This window comes from Symphalangus syndactylus, chromosome 5 (assembly GCF_028878055.3).
Source record: "Symphalangus syndactylus isolate Jambi chromosome 5, NHGRI_mSymSyn1-v2.1_pri, whole genome shotgun sequence".
Classification (NCBI taxonomy): Eukaryota; Metazoa; Chordata; class Mammalia; order Primates; family Hylobatidae; genus Symphalangus; species Symphalangus syndactylus.
Genome location: NC_072427.2, coordinates 75,721,227 through 75,738,893, shown reverse-complemented (window position 1 = coordinate 75,738,893; position 17,667 = coordinate 75,721,227). Strand labels below are relative to the sequence as shown.

At 35.0% G+C, this 17,667-nt stretch overlaps 1 protein-coding gene across 28 annotated transcripts in view; it reads right to left on the bottom strand.

Annotated features, from left to right (window-relative positions):
• LOC129483183 (septin-7-like) overlaps positions 1–16,746 on the bottom strand; it is a 123,163-nt gene extending 106,417 nt beyond the window's left edge. For 2 of the 28 annotated variants that reach the window (XR_010121117.1, XR_010121112.1), the window contains exons 1-4: positions 16,179–16,363; positions 15,014–15,148; positions 13,867–13,950; positions 8,856–8,973 (exon numbers count right to left, since the gene is read on the bottom strand). Coding sequence is in view for 8 of the 28 variants with exons in the window: in XM_063640373.1 (XP_063496443.1) it covers positions 8,856–8,973; positions 15,014–15,084 (189 nt within the window). In the remaining 20 variants the exon portion in view is untranslated. Of the gene's footprint in view, positions 1–1,504; positions 1,703–2,612; positions 6,550–6,931; positions 8,012–8,855; positions 8,974–10,073; positions 10,233–13,866; positions 13,951–15,013; positions 15,149–16,178 lie in introns of those variants that run through there. The other 26 variants (XR_010121107.1, XM_063640379.1, XR_008657968.2 and 23 more) reach the window with 25 other exon arrangements.
• Positions 16,747–17,667: the final 921 nt, after the last annotated feature.

Here is a 17,667-nt window from a genome sequence, read left to right as displayed (position 1 = left end):
TGAGGCAGGAGAATGGCGTGAACCTGGGAGGCGGAGCTTGTAGTGAGCAGAGATTGTGCCACTGCAAGCCAGCCTGGGGGACAGAGCAAGATTCCATCTCAAAAAAAAGAAAAAAAAGTGATTTCACTAACAAAACAACTTCTAAGCCAACTAAAAAACTTCAATTTGAATTTTAATTTATACTTCACAAAAACACAGTTGCTGAGTGATACCAACAGTGAAAGTAGAGGTACATGGCAGAAAAGAAATAGGCTCAAAACAAGGATACAGACGTTCATAAAACCTTATATAAATATTCCTTTTGGATTAGTCAAAGCTCAGAGCCTTCATTCTTTGAAGTTTAAAATCGGCCAGATTTTTAAAATATATTTTTCAACTTGGGAAATGTATTTTTATTACACAGTTGAAATATTTTCTTTAAGCACGACTTGTCACATCTATTATTTAAGCTTTAAAATTAGCACTTCCTTTCTCTGAAGGAATATTCCATTTCCTCATTTCTTGTCATCTCATTTATTTAAATAAAAATTTTTTTTGTCTGAGTCCTCTGAAACCTTTTAGAATGCCTTTTTTTTAAACCATTTGGAATAATCTTTTATAATATTTACCTATGTCCCAGTTATATCTCCTTCACTTAATTGCCAAGGACTTTAAAAGGAACTATTAGTTTCTTCTTGTATATTACTATACACTTTATTCCCTTCACTGCTTGAAATACTTATTCTCAGTGCATGTGGAATAAAATGAAAGTGAATTGTTGATTTAGTTTATAATAGAATCCTCTAGCAGTTAGTTAGTTATTTTGTTTATAGCTTATTTTTGTCTCTCCTCATCTCCACCAACCCCACTGAAACACAAGCTCCAGTGGCCAGGGGTGGCTCACCCCTGTAATCCCAGCACTTTAGGAGGCTGAGGTGTGTGGATCACCTGAGGTCTGGAGTTGGAGATCAGCCTGACCAATATAGTGAAACCCCCACCTCTACTAAAAATACAAAAATTAGCTGGGGGTGGTGGCATACACCTGTAGTCCCAGCTACTCAGGAGGCTGAGACAGGAGAATTGCTTGAACCTGGGAGGCAGAGGTTGCAGTGAGACAAGATCATGCCACTTCACTCCAGCCTGGGAGACAGAGTGAGACTCCAACTCCAAAATAAAAAAAAAGAAAAAAGAAAAAAGAAAACAAGCCTCTTGAGGTCAGGGATCTTTTTCTATTTGTTATTTGTTTTACTGGAACACAGTTCACTCAAATATTTACTGAAGAACAACACATGACTGAATGAATAAACAATAGTGAATATAAACATTTGTCATTTTAAAAGCTGAAAGTCACTATACCCTTTAATAAACAAAATCTATAGTGTAATCTCTATTTCTTATATTTACAACCCCAAAGCTATTATTCAGAATACAAATTCTTTAGTAAAACTTGTAAGATGACAAAGCCACAGGAAAGCAAACAAAAAGCTTTATTTCTATGCAACTTTATGCATCTGAGTTTACTCACTAAATGCTTTTCTTGATATTTTCTATCTAGTATCACCTGGTCCTGTTCCCTTATTCCTTCTTTATCTTCGTCATCACATCTTTCCTCTGATTGTTCTTAGTGCTTTTTTTTTTTCAAGTCCACTAAATCACAGAGTGCAGATAGACCATCTCCTCACCAGCTTTTCTAAACTTAGAGCAGTTGCCTGAGCGAGAGGCGCTGTGAAGTGTTACAAGAGAAAGAGGGTAAAGAATAATGAAAGCCCGTGAATGGTGGAATATGAGCTGGGTTTTGTTGTGAGCTGGAAAAAAAAATGCACAGTTGACAAAAAGAAAACTCTCTTTCATGATAGCACACCAGGGCAAGGTCTCAATAACGAGAATGAAGCTTTTCATTTATGAGGGTGCTTTCTGAACTGTGGTGTTTAATTCTAGAGTGTCTTTGCCTAAAATCAGCTGATTGGATCCCTTTTATTTGACAAAATGAAATGTGTTCCCACAACTATATTTATATGTTGAAAATTTCAGAAAAAATTGAATATGTATGGACAATCAAACTTACACTTGTCTTAGCCACTTGAACAAGGATAACAATAAGAGACGTACTCTTTGAAAATGAATTTAGGCTAAATTAATTTCCTAAGTTATGTGTTGGAAACCATTTCATTGGAGTTATTTAAACTGACGTTTCTATAACTTCTAAAATTCAACACACATAAGATTTGCTAAAGGATCATGGCTAAATGTAGATTCTAGTACAGTCGGTTTTGTTTGGGGCCTGAGATTTTGTTTCTAATAAACTCCTAATAAGCTTCCAAGTGATTCCAATGATGCTTCTGATTTGCATTTCATACTTTGAGTTACAAGGCTTTAGAAATGTTAGTTTTTTTAAACATTTTTAAAAGGTGGTTTATTTTACAATCCCTAATTATTTTATTTTGGTCTTTCTATTTTTTTAAAAATAAATACTTTCAATTATTTATTATGCTGTTAACTAAAACACATGATGCATCTGATTAAATTTTCAACATTTATTCTTTTGGGATTTTTTTTCTCACTAAACTATAATGAAAAAAACAGATAAATAGTATAATATTCTAGAGTTGGATGAAAAGGTAAGCATGTCTTACCTTTTTGTTTTACAGCCTCTCCACATAAAGACCAGGGAGTTTACCCCAGTTAGTTACTGCCTGAGCTAAGAGTAGACTTTTTCTCTTTCTGTCCTGTCTCCTACTTTAAGGCACTTTCAGCAAGCCACGTTGCATAAAACACTCAGTCATATGTTTTCCTAAATGTAGAGTGTTATAAATCTTTCATTTTTCTCTAGGCTCGTTTTCACCAATATATTCTACTTCCCCTAAGGTAAAAAAGTTGGAACCAGGTTCAGTTTTTGGTTTGATTTGACTGGCTAATGAGCTGAAAAATGTCCATGTTCAGCAAGGTTGATTAGAAATGTTTTTCTATTAGGTGTTCGGTTTTCAGAAACACCGTTGGAGACTTTTGTCTCTAAAGTACCACCTTCATTGTAACTGAATACTTTCAGGTCAGTGGTGGGGGTAAAAGATGGAATTTAGAGCGATTAACTCAGTTTAGCATTCAAAATTGCTTTAAAGTAATGATGCTAAAAACATATACCTTTGAAAAAATATATGTTACCGTATAAAAAAAATTTTCATGAGTTCTAGTTGCCTGGAAATTATAAAAATATTATTCAACAAGGAATAGCAGTCTTAATTTTGTAAAGTAATATCTTCTCTAGCTTTGGTCTTCTATATAGCCATTTGTCTTTTGAGGCATAAAATGTAAGCCAGTTAGCAAAACGTATCAGCTTATAGATGATGAAAAATGCAAACACACATTTTACTGAAGTTTACATTGAAGACATAGGAAACAATTTTATCATTAGATGTATGGTAATTTTTTTTTACATTGAGAGAAAAATATTGTAATTTATTGACATAGTCACAAAGAGTTACCTAAATATTTGCTAACAAGAGTGTTTTATTTGTATTTTGTAATCTACCTAATCTAGATGAGTCTGACTTTCTTGCAAACAGTCTTTACTCTGTTGTCAAAGGGTATCTTCTTCACTCTGATCATATGACTCCCCTGTCTAGAATTTGTCAGTGGCTCCCATAGTTTGAGTCCAAAGTTCTAAGTTCTTAGCTTCTTAGCACAATATAGCCTTTAATGTTGTGACTCCCACCTACCTCTCTCTAGGCTTATCTCCTGCTAGTCTAAGTCTGTCTGTAATCATCTGATTTTCCAGTGTTTAGTGGAGATATTCTGTAACCCAATTTTTACTTTTTCCAGTTACCCTCTCCAATCATAGTACGTCAGACTTCCCAACTCATTGAATAGTAGATCCCATTACAAAATATGAGTTTATTTACATCTTTGATACTTTGGATTATTTAAAATATCTCCATTTTAGAAGTCCAAGGTCACTTATTTTAAATCTCTTTTACTTCCCTCCCCTAGGGCCCATTGTTTTTGTGGTTTAGGGAGCTTGATTTGCTCTTTAACTCCTCTTCTCACTCCCTCACCTTAGAGTGAAAAGTGTAACCCTGCCTCTAGGACACTTCCATTCCCTCCTGTTTCCTGGCTCTAGCCCCTTCCCTCCTATGCTGGGGTAGGGAGGAGAAAGGCTTTTGTAATTCACTGTTGGTAGTTGCTGCTTTTCTGGGTAACAATGAGAGGCGATTAAGTCCTCTCTGTTGTTGAAATCCAAATGCTTGAGTCCTTCAACAGGCCCTCCCATGGGCCCTCTAACTTGAGAGTTCCAAGAAGTGACAGCTGGCTGCACCTTGGCCTCTTCCACCCACTTCTGTCAGTATACCACCAGCCTCCTGCTACTTGGGTCCCCTCACCCATCACCTCCTGATCCGCCTGCCTTGTCCTCTCAAAGTGCTGGGATTACAGGCATGTGCCACTGCGCCCTGCCAAATTTCCTCTTTAAAGTTAAGAATATTCAAGAATATACTGGGCAAACTATTTACTAAAAATCACTACAGAAAATTGTCCCATACTTGGGAGGAAAAAGGTAAAAAATATATTAGCATTGGCTGGGTGCGGTGGCTCACGCCTCTAATCCCAGTACTTTGGGAGGCCGAGGTGGGTGGATCACGAAGTCAGGAGATCGAGACCATCCTGGCTAACATGGTGAAACCCGGTCTCTACTAAACATACAAAAAATTAGCCGGGCGTGGCGGCGGGCGCCTGTAGTCCCAGCTACTTGGGAGGCTGAGGCAGGAGACTGGCATGAACCCGGGAGGCAGAGCTTACAGTGAGCCAAGATGTGCCACTTCACTCCAGCCTGGGTGACAGAGCAAGACTCTGTCTCCAAAAGAAAAAAAAAATATATATATATATATATATATGTGTGTGTGTGTGTGTGTATATATGTGTATATATATGTGTATATATACACATATGTATAGAAAAGCATTTGAGGATAAAAAAAAAAAGGAGGCTAATGACTAGCCTGCCTACTTAATCATGAACCAACTATAACAGTACCTAAAGCAGGGAATAGTATATTTGCTAAGCTCTAACCATGAATTTCAAATCCAGGTGACTGGATTTGTATTCATCCATGCATAGCCCTTCACAATTCTGTGGCTCCCGGAAATATATAACCAGCCATTTCATACAACTGCAGAAATTCTTCACTGGCGAGGTATAAGCATTTCGTTATTCCAAGGTATTTGCTTACATAATGCCATTATTCAGTATACCATTTTTAGGGCCAAAGTACTTAGAAAACCATGATAAATTAAACTACAGAAAATTATTTTGATGTAAATTTTTGGTTGGTTTTTATTATTTTTAATTGAAACGTAATTGTACATATTTGTGGGGTACAGTATGGTATTCTGATACCTGTATACAAATATGTAATGATCAAATTAGAGTAATTCGCACATTTATCAACTCATACTTATTTTTCAGTATTGGGAACATTCATAATCCTCTGTTCTAGCTATTTGAAAATATAGACTAAATTACTGTTAACTACAGCCACCCTACAATGCTACAGAACGCTAGAACTTATTCCTCCTATCTAGCTTTAATTTTGGTTGGCTTTTATAAAGACAAAAGAAATACATTTTTGTCTGGCAATTAAAACATAACAGAAGGAATTCTCTCCTTTCCTTTCTCATCACTTATTTTTTAGGAGGGAAAAAATTAAATAATATGAAAGCCAGTTAATTAAAAACAATTTGAAATAAGGGTTGTGTTATTCACCTCAGTAGTTTATACAATTCCTTATTATATATACTAGCTAATCTTCAAAGTTAACTATAAAGTTGAATTCAACATTAAATCTCCCTAGGCATTTTATAAGCCAACTACTTAAAACACTGATACTTTTGATCTTTCCTGTGGACGTTGTAGTATGTTTTTAAGGTCTCAGATTACTTTAGTGTATGTACAGGGATGAACCTACCTTTATCTTTTTAACAAGTTTATTTTCTTCTTCATCATCTGTTTCTGGAAATTCATATATTTTATGTTCTTGGATTTCTTTCATTATGCAAAATGGAAGAAGCAGCCAAAGAGTACCATACATAATTGGTACATTAATAATTAGTACATTAGTCTTATGTTTATTACATGCTTCTTAGATTCCTATATGGCCCCTTGTTTCCAGATCCTTTACTGTTTTTTAATGATGCAAAATTATAATCTAAAATCAAAGTACTATGCTGGTCTTTTTTTTTTAAAACTGTAAAGTTGATATATAAACACCAAATCCAATTACTTCAGAAGTGTTAAAGTCATATAGCTATCATACCAAAAGAGTTCCAAAAAAGATGTAAAACTCCAGAAAGGGATTTCTCTGATTGATTTCCACAATAATGACTTTAGGTCATTTATTTACAATGACTGAGATTTTTCCTTTAGATATAAATCCCCAAGTGTCTTATTTAGTTGAATAAACAGGGCTAAACTCACTTAAAATTTTTAGTAGAATCTGGCAAAAGTAAAGTAAAACTAAGTACACCACTGCTCCCTGCACATTCATCAGAAAAATCCTTGCGTGTACATGTGCATACACACAAACTGAGGAGCAACAGTTACAAGATTAGGGAAGGACATAGGGAGAAAACACACCCTAGAAATCAAGAATTAATAAGGAGAATGCACAAAACTAAAGAAGACAACTTAATAATAACATCAGGAAGGATCTAGTTCAAATTAAATTATCATGTCCAAAATCACTCCAAATTCTAAGCAGAATATAGACATCCAAATAATTTCCAACTCCCTATCCTTCCTTGGGCCCATAACAAACCAATGGCTAATACACCTAAAACTAGCTTCCCTGCCTATACTTATATTTTGGTGCAATTTTCATGGCAAAGGTTCCCAGTAGCTATAAAAGGACCCTGAACAAATTGTGTTACATGGTTACTATACTAGATAGAAGCAAACAGAAATAAAATTGTCACTGAAAAAAATAGAACCACATATATTTTACAATTAGGGTATGTACCTACATATATGTATTAAAAAAACAAAATAAAACAGAATAAATGAGGTGAAAATACATGATGAGAAAAACGAATAATAGTAGCTGGCTCTAAAACCAGTGGTTTTAGTCAGAGGTTGTATATTAAATGACCTGAGTACAACCACATGAATGTGACCAATTTGAAAGAAGAGGTCACTTCATATTCATCTTTTTTACTTTTATCAGTAAAAATCCAAATTGAAATACATAATAAAAGAAGAGAAATGTATTACATGATAGTATTTGAAACTTAGCACATTACAAACTAAAAATGGAAATGGGTAAGTGCAAAACAGAAAAATGCTAGATACAGTAAAAACGTACTCAAACATTCTGAAAATTTATATGAATTTAGCATAACTTCAAAGCAAATTTGAACAGGCTTTTCATAACAGGTTTCAAGGTATTCTGAAATTCATATTGAAAAAGGTGAAAAACAAAATATTTTGTTACAACAGTACTATACGGACAATAGAGATAATTACAATCTATTTTTAAATATTATACAAAGTTGCTGTGGTTTAAACAATATACTACTGGCCAAAAATAAAGACTACTGGAAGAGAGAAAGGTTCCAGAATTGACCCTACATTTCATAAAATGTAATACATAATGAACCAAACACAATTAAATTAGAAATATGTGTGACTGTATAACTCAATATTATTGAGACAACTAGACATGAGTCTAGAGAAACAGTTTAGCGGTCTTCCAGCTAGCTCAGTCATACAGCATGAGAATCTTAATTTTAGGGTCATGGGTTTGAACAATAACTTAAACTATAAATATCCTATAAAGTACACTGAAAACAAAAATAGGATATAAGCAGCAAAAGAAAAAAATATAAAAAATACAGTGAAAATGAGAGAGAACTAAATACCCAGAATAAAAAGAACCCGTATCAATAAATACGGGCAATACCAAGTAGTACTGGTCAAAAAGACAAAGGATTTGAACAGGTGTTTACAAAAAGGGGAAAAGAAAACTTTGTTTTTAAAATGTTCAGCCTTTCTGGAAAATAAAAGGAAAAGATAAAGAAATGATTAGGTACCACTTCATTCCCAAAAGGTTTTCAAAATAAAAATAACAAACAATGCTGGCAAAGTCACAGTGAAACAGATGTATGCTTTATAAAATGAATTTGTTTTAGTGGGGAAGCACCATGACAAAATGGGGAGTGGGGGAGATAAAGACCCATAAATACAATCACAGACTTTGAAAGAATAATCCACTTCCTGGGAATTCATTTTAAGAAAATAATTCTAAAAAGTATGGGGAGAAATTGTCTGTGTGGGGGTGTTATTAAAGAACACTTAAGGTCGGGCGCGGTGGCTCAGGCCTGTAATCCCAGCACTTTGAGAGGCCAAGGCAGGTGGATCACGAGGTCAGGAGATAGAGACCATCCTGGCTAACACGGTGAAACCCCGCCTCTACTAAAAATCCAAAAAAATTAGCCGGGTGTGGTGGCAGGTGCCTGTAAGTCCCAGCTACTTGGGAGGCGGAGGCAGGAGAATGGTGTGAACCCGGCAGGCAGAGCTTGCAGTGAGCCGAGATCACACCACTGCACTCCAACCCGGGCAACAGAGCGAGACTCCATCTCAAAAAAAGAAAAAACAAAACAAAACACTTAAAACAACCATATTTAAAAACTGACAAAGGATAAGGATATTATGATAATGGGTAAGAGTTTTGAGGGGAAAACTAAGGCAGAAGATTCAAGAGCTATTTTTAATACAGCATAAATGACAATACAGTAAAGCAGTAAGAGGAATGGATTGCAACACATACTAAAAATAGTAAAAACTGCAAATTATGAGAATGGTATAAGAAACCTGAGTTAACACATCCTGCTCACCTGTTTTTTAAACTGTTGGCATTCCTCTGGTGTGAGTGTGTCTGCTTTGGCAATAAGTGGGATGATATTCACTTTTTCATGCAAACGCTTCATAAACTCAATATCCAATGGTTTAAGTCTGAAATACATAGTATTTAATATGACTGAACTGATCAGTTTGAGTGAACAAGATTCTTCACATCCCCAATTAGATTTCAATTATCTTCAATTGGTCAACTGACTCTCAAATCTTCATACACACCCCATATCTCACTGTTACCTTCCAGATTTGTGTTTACCCAGTGGATATGCTACCCGGGTGTTCCATGGGCTCCTTAAAATCAAAAGCTCATCTGAACCTCATTTTCTCTCTTCTATGCTTCCTATCTCAGTGAACAGCACTACAGTCTACCTAATTACTCAAGTGGGAAACCTAGGATTCCTCCCCTCCTCTAATCCTCTTCCCATATATATATAGTATGTGTATAGATGTATATATATCTCCATTTCCATTACTTTAGGCCACCAAGACCTTTGGAATGAATAACTGTAATACAAACCACCCATACTGAAGTCAGAGTGGTCTTTCTAAATCCAAATCTTATTAAGTTATGCCCTGACCAAAAATCTTATTAAAGACCAGATGCCTTAACTAGCATGGCCTACGAGGCTTGTGAAGACATAGATTCTCCAACTGACCTCATCTCTTAGCATTCCTAGCCTTTCCTTTGCCTCCTACTTCCAATGTGCCAACTTTCTGAACTTCTTACAATTCCTTGAAAGCACCATACTTTGACATCTGGCCACAGGCTACCACCTCGGCTGGAACACCCTCCATTATCATCCTGCTTCTCCTTGGCCTGGCTAATTCCTATTCATCCTCAGGACACTGGTTTATGATCCAATTTCCACTGGGAATCCTTCTCCAACCTAAGACTAGGCATATTTCTATGTGGTCACAACGCTTAATGTGCTGTACAGTAACTGCCTGCCTGCATACAGATGCTTCCTCACTATGATTGCACTTAACAATTTTTCAAATTTTTGATAGTGTGCAAGCAATACGCATTGAATAGAAACCATACAACCATTCTGTTTTTTACTTTCAGTATTTAATAAATTACATGAGATATTCAAAACATTATCACAAAATAGGCTTTATGTTAGATGATTTGTCCAACCGTAGGCTACGCTATCATGTTTAGTAGGCAAGGTGTATCAAACGTATCTTCAACTTACGATGGGTTAATGTAACCCTGTCCCAAGTCGAGGAGCATCTGTATTTGTTTTTCCCATCTTCTCACTGAAATACTCTTTGCAGCGAGGGCCTTGTCTCATTCATCTGTATCCTCAGGACTAGCACGGTATCTAACACTCGTGAAGGTGCCCAAATATTTGCTGAGAAAAAAGTAAGCTGCTCTGATTTTCCTTATGTCCTTTAGCAATTCTAAATGAGAACCAAAATCCTCAAATCGAGAATACACTGTGGACTAAAATTTTATGTTTCACAAGAATAAATGAAGACACTAGAAATATTTTGAAAAGGACCACCATTCTAAAGTGGTATTCCTTAATTTTTATAAAAACATGAGAAAAATGAAATAAAGGTCTCATTCTGTTATTAACAGTATTGACTAATACTAATAATTGAATTGACTGACATTTTAAAATGAAGAAAGAGAAACATATACATTAAAATTGGGGGGATCAGAGTCCTAAGACTAATAAGATAGTCCAGTCTTTTTATTAACAAAGATTACTGTATGTACTTCACTGTGGTAGTAAGGCTGACAGGAAGAAAGAGACAGTGAGGGGGAGAAAGCAAACATGGAGAATTAAGATAGTTGCCTATTCTAATTCTCCTTGTCTTAAATCCCTTGAAATTTGACACTGGCATTCAGATAATAGGGAGCACAATGAAAAAGAGTGTGTGGATGGAATAACACTGTTTATATTATCTGTAAACTGTGTTCTTGCCTCACTAGTGTTAACTAAACGAACCTATCCATTTCTATTTACTTTTTTGACAGGGTCTTGCTCTGTCACCCAGGCTGGAGTGCAGTGGTGTAGTCATAGCTCACCATAGCCTCCAATTCTTCCACTTTGGAGTCCTAAGTAGCCAGGACTACAGGAGTGTGACTCCACGCCTAATTTTTTTTTTTTTTGAGTTTCACTCTTATTGCCCAGTCTGGAGTGCAGTGGCACAATCTCAGCTCACGGTAACCTCTGCCTCCCGAGTTCAAGCGATTCTCCTGCCTCAGCCTCCCAAGTAGCTGGGATTACAGGCATCCGCCACCACCCCCAGCTAATTTTTGTATTTTTAGTAGAGACAAGGTTTCACCCTGTTGGCCAGGCTGGTCTTGATCTCCTGACCTCAGGTGTTCCCCCTGCCTCAGCCTTCCAAAGTGCTAGGATTACAGGTGTGAGCCACTGCGCCCAGCCCCAACTAATTCTTTTATTTTTTATAGAGACAGGATGTCACTATGTTGCCTAGTCTGAGGCCTCAAGCAATCCTCCTGCCTTGGTCCCCAAACTGCTGGGATTAAAGGCGTAAGCCACTGCATCTGGCCTGAACCTATCCATCTTTGAAAAAAAAATTAAGTTTTGCTTCTTTTTATTAATCATTATATAAAACACTAAATAGAAATGCCATGAATTATTCAATCTCAGATTTCTAAATTATGGTTTTTCAATTTATACTCATGACTAATTTAAATTGCCACTGCTTTATTAAGCTATTATGTCAGATACAAGCCTGCTTATTAATCCAGTGACAAAAAAGTAGAGTTCAGTTAATCTAAAATTTTAATAAATCTTAAAGGCATTTAATATAAAGTATTAAAATCCAAATAACAAGATTTTCTATTTAAATGCAAGTCAACACTTGCTGAATACTTATTATAATATCCCAACTTTTAAAGAGAAAGATATTTAAAAATAAACCTGATAAGGAAATTAGAGAAGTCAACTTCTTAAATGTAATCAAAGGGAAAAACAAACATTGAAGTCAGTTTAAATATTAAACTTTAGGGAGAAAAGGTAAACCTTGTAAAAATCTCATTAAATTTCAGAAGCCTACAAAACATCAGCAACAAAAATCATTTAGTTCACATGTATATTACATTCTGGTTGAATTTTTTTCTTCTTTCCATTTAGTTTTATATTGGCTGGTCTTTTCATCAACAAATTTAGTTTTTAAACCTTGTTTTTAAGCAATAGAAAATCCTTTATCATTTCTAGAAGATAAACCCACACTAGAGAGAAAAGACTATTTAACCTCAAAGTCTACAGCATAATAAACAACTACAGGGTAAATGATAAATTTTTTTGTATGTACGTATGTATGTATTTCTAAGGGAAAAAAATCCTGTATAAAACTCACTGGATGATACCAATTTTTCTAAAAGCGGTAATTAATACTTGAAGGATAAAACACTATTTTAAAATTCATGTTCCAAGTCAGTTTTTTACTTTAATAATAGTTACAAAATAGGGAACAATGCACATGAAGGAATAATAACTGAAATAATAAATTAGCCATGCATGCAGTTCATACTTTGTAGAGGGAGGTAGGAGGCACTGAAAGTACACGGTTGGACCAATTTATAATTACTCTAAAAACAAATCCCTCTAAAAAGGGAACCTAGGGACTACCCAGACAAGATGGAAAGGCTCTGATTAATGTGTTAGACTGCATGGAATTTCAGTCTGTAGTAAGCAGGGTATCTGGAACTCTATACATAAAATTCTGTGTCATATTCTTTTTTTTGAGGAGGAGGAGTTTCACTCTTGTTGCCCAGGCTGGAGTGCAATGGTGTGATCTCGGGTCACCGCAACCTCTGCCTCCCAGGTTCAAGGGATTGTCCTGACTCAGCCTCCCTAGTAGCTCGGATTACAGACATGTGCCACCACGGCCGGCTAAGTTTGTATTTTTAGTAGACACGGGGTTTCTCCATGTTGGTCAGTCTGGTCTCGAACTCTCGGCCTCAGGTGATCCACCTGCCTCAGCCTCCCAAAGTGCTGGGATTACAGGTGTGAGCCACCACACCTGGCCTCATATTCTTTCACTTAATCCACAATATCATGTACCAATGGGCAAAACTTTGCTCCATTTCTAAAAATAGTTAAAACTGAGAAATTATTCAAAGGTACAGTTTATATATAAGATAAAGCAATTTTAAACATCTTACCCCTTGTGACAAATCAGAAATGGTGCAAAGCCACTAGATATCATTTGAATATAAAAATTTTTTTCTTTTAAAAAAGCTCTCATTTCCCATGCAATTTTAAGAAATAAAATTTTCCCCAAAGGGATGGGAGGAATGTGATTTCATGAGAATTACTAAACTTGGAGAGAGTCCAGATCTAAAATAATAAAATTGGTTATAAGCTGACAAATTTTATTGACTTAACTGCAGGTTAAGATTTCACTCAGCTGGCTTTCAGGAAAAGGCCCTGACAAGTTAAATGAGAAAGATTTAAAAATATAAATTCAAGAAGCTACATAAATACTCATAAAAGGTTATACAGTGTGCTGTATTTTTGAGATTACTTTTTTTGAGCCTTTTAAGTCAAAGAGCCAGTTTAGTGATTTAAATATGTAAACTGAGAACACCGTTAAATGATAGACTGGATTAAGAAAATGTGGCACATACACACCATGGAATACTATGCAGGCATAAAAAAGGATGAGCTGATGTCCCTTGTAGGGACATGGATGAAGCTGGAAACCATCATTCTGAGCAAACTATCACAAGGACAGAAAACCAAACACCACATGTTCTCACTCATAGGTGAGAATTGAATAATGAGAACACTTCAACAGAGGGTGGGGAACATCACACATTGGGGCCTGTCATGGGGTGCGGGGATGGGGGAGGGACAGCATTAGGAGAAATACCTAATGTAAATGACCAGTTAATGGGTGCAGCAAACCAACACGGCACATGTATACATATGTAACAAACCTGCACGTTGTGCACATGTACCCTAGAACTTAAAGTATAATAATAATAATAAAAACTGAAATTACCTCAACAAAAGGCAATGTGAAGTAGTTACAAACATGTACTACGCAATCCTGCTTGAAGGTGGGAGTCTTCAGTTATGTAACTGTCTAGGGCATAGCAAAAAGAATAAATAAATAAAAAAAGAGTATTAAACATAAAAGAAGAAACATTTTTACCCACTCCAATCTGACAGTGCAAACATGTAAGTATATAATTAAGGCTCCCTTATCCATCTAGAGTGATAATGGGCATTGACCCATCTACAAAAAAAAAAAAAAAAAAGAGAGCGAGAAGCCAAAAATAGAAGAGAAAGGTATACTTGAAGGAATTGGTTTACACTACTACTGTAATGTGAGTGTTAGATAACTTAATGCTGTTTAGCCTGATGCTACTACAGTTCTTTCAGTGGAGAGATGGTGGAGTTACAATTATCAGGTGGCTGAATTATGTATGCTGAGTTACTTACCCAAAGGAAAAGACTGAGGAAGAATAACTGGAAAAATCTGCAGTTGTCAATGACACATATATGTACTCAAAATAAAGGGGAAGTACAAAGAACAAAAAAAGGGAGTACAGGCTAACTATAACAGAACAATCACATCAGATTAATGTCTAGATTCTTAGGTCTTATGCCCTAATAAACAAAAAGTTAGTAATGACAATATGATACCTAAACAACATGTCTATGACAGCTAAGGTGAAACAGAAGCCAAATAGATTTATTGTAGAAAGAAATGGCACAAGAAAACACTGGCATGCAAGTGCTTTTGATAACCATCTCTTACGAGACTTATAATAAATAGCGTCTTTGATTCTGAGTAGGTCTAACTGGTATGGCTACTTCTCTTCATTTGGTCGTTCAATTAGTAGCAGAGTGGTCAACATGAAAGCTAAATTTGCCACACTGAGACCTCAAACCACGGTGGCAACACTGTTTATTTCCACGAAGCAGGGAAAATCCTTATGAATAAAGAACTAAGGAGTAAAATCACTTAGCTTATACAGGACTTGAAAAGGCTTTTCAACTAAGACATTTCTACATGAAATTTGGTACTTCATAATGGGTATAGCTGTATGTACTTCACAAACTTAAAGATTACTAAAATATGCACATACAGGTAACAGTAAGCAACAACAACAAAAAGGAATCAGAAGCATCAAGGTACTGACCGATGTCCTGAAGAAGCAATGAAGGATAAACAACACTGCACCCTGTTATCAGGCATCTGATGTCTGTTCATGCATGATTCTGCATTTAGGTAGTCCTCAAATTTACTATCAATGTAATCGATAACAGGCTGCCAGCTATAGAATGCAAATAAACAAACAATTAAGTTGCAATTCTACATATGAATTAACTGATGACTGTTAACGGACAATAATCGATATTTTCAAATAGGCAAAATGAATTTACCAGTGGAAGATATGTCCACTTATTCTATATAAAGATTCAAAAATATAAATTATGTTGAATAAATCTTTATTCATTACTTCAAAACGTTCCAAATGAAAGAAAATAAACTATTTATTGTTGAAACACAGCTAAATTATTAGCATATTATTTGCACTAAGTGTATTAATAACACACTTCATAATATGAAAACAATTATATTCAGTTTTAAATTTCAAATGAGAGATTACTTTAAATAATATAAAAACTTCATGATGAACTTAGGAGTTTTAATAGTTGACAGAAAAATACCTCAAAAACAATGTGAATTCAAACAAAAATAAAAATATTATTTATAAACTACTAAGATAATTACTTCAGACTAAAATTTCATAGTTGTTTTCTTCACTTAGGACTTATGGAAAAACTGAAGGTCTAAATATCAGGTTTAAATTAGGATTGAGATAGAATTTATACAAATGGATAAAATTAAAGCAAATAGTTTTAAATTTCTTACAATACTGAGAATTCTTCTCTCTAGCTACATTATTTTAGAGTATGTCTTAAAAACAATTTTATGATAGGTATTATCTCCATTTTATAGAAAAGTAAACGGGTTTAAAGAAGTTAAACAACTTTATCAAATAAGTGGCAAACTTCGTATACGAACCCAAGTCATGTTACTTGAAGTTAGGTGACCTTTGCTAAGATGAGAAGTGGCTACAGGCTGCTGTACGATTTAATAAGAAGTGCACATCTAGAGTTTAGCCCCTTGCTCTATAAAGTGTGATCTACCATCCAGCAGCATCAGTATCACCTGGGATCTTGTTAGAACTGTAGAAATACAGCCCATCTCAGACCTACTAGAAGAAGTAAATTTAACAGGATACCCAGGATTGGAATGCATAGCAAAGACTGAGAAGCAGTAAATTAGATCATATATACCTTGGGAGTCTTACAGAATTGCTATTGCCATTTAACTATGATATGGTATTATCCCACTGACTAATATAGAACACTGTATTTAAATAACAATAGCTTTTCTGTAAATCATGTTTTCTCTACATCGTCCAACGCAATTTTCTGCAATGATGAAAATCTTCATATATGTGCTGCACAAAATGGCAGCCACTTGCCATATGTGGCTGTTGAGCACTTGAAATCTATCTGGAGCAAATGAGAAATTGCATTTTTAATTTAATTAATTTTAACTGATTTATACATATGGCAAATGACTGTCATACTAGATAGCACAACTCCAGGGGAATTGGTTACTATGTCACAGTGTCATCTCTAGGAGAGTCCTTAGGACAAATTTGGAAAGTTCTAGTCAAGATAATTCTTCTGATTAACTGTACTTCTTCTCCTTTTTTTTTTAATTTGATGAAGTCATATTTACCATCTTACACTACCTAAGGGCAAGTTTGCATCTTACCTCTAAGGAAGCATAATAAAAGTTACAACATGTGCTTTGTGTGTATTAATATTATTCCAGCTTATCATCAATTAACAATACTAATATCCATACCTGTACAGTCTTTTTAATTCTGTGAGAAGGACCTGGATACTCTGCAGAATACAAATCTATGAGGAATAATGAGTTGATTAATGTCGACTTTCCCAAAGCACATTCACCTAAAAGAAATAAGGGAAAATATCTGTTAAACTCACCCACTTTACTCAACCTTAAATATTCAACAGATGCTAGAATCGAACTGGCTTTATGCAAGTACTTCTTGGTGAGACAATAAAATAACTTTAGAAAATATGCTACAAAGAATAAGTATCTTGTCCTCAGTTTCTTAGCTATCAAATTAAACTAATGCTTCCAAGGATTCTTTTCAGCCCTCTAATTATACCACTTATATTCATTAAAAATAATGTATCTAATAATCTACATTTTTAACAGTAATGTATTCCCAAAGAAAAAAGTCAGTCATTATTAAAAAACCCAACTTGGATTATATATCGCTGTTTCAGTGAAATAAAGTTTTTGTTTATTAATAGACAACAATGAATGAATAATAAACAAGAAATCATGCAGCTATAAAAAGCAAAAATCTGCTAATTCAAAGAATAATTAATCACAATGAACATCTCCCTATAAAATTCTAAATCACAAAAAATACTTTCTAATTTAGCCACCCATCAGCCTAAATATAAGGGTGCTTCTCCACAAACCAGAATCCAAAAAATCTTAGGTAATTACTTTTTCTACTGCTTCTACTTGAGGTAGGAGGTAGACACGAAGGAAGCTAGGGCATGATTTCTACTCTGATCACATACTCTTTTTGACTCTCCATGTCTAGTCCAATATACATAGTCTAGTGTATAGTAACCATTAAAAGTATACCAAAATATAAATGGCTTCAAGGTACATATAACCTAAGGTTAAAACAAATCGTAAATCATATTATGATAATTAACATGGCAC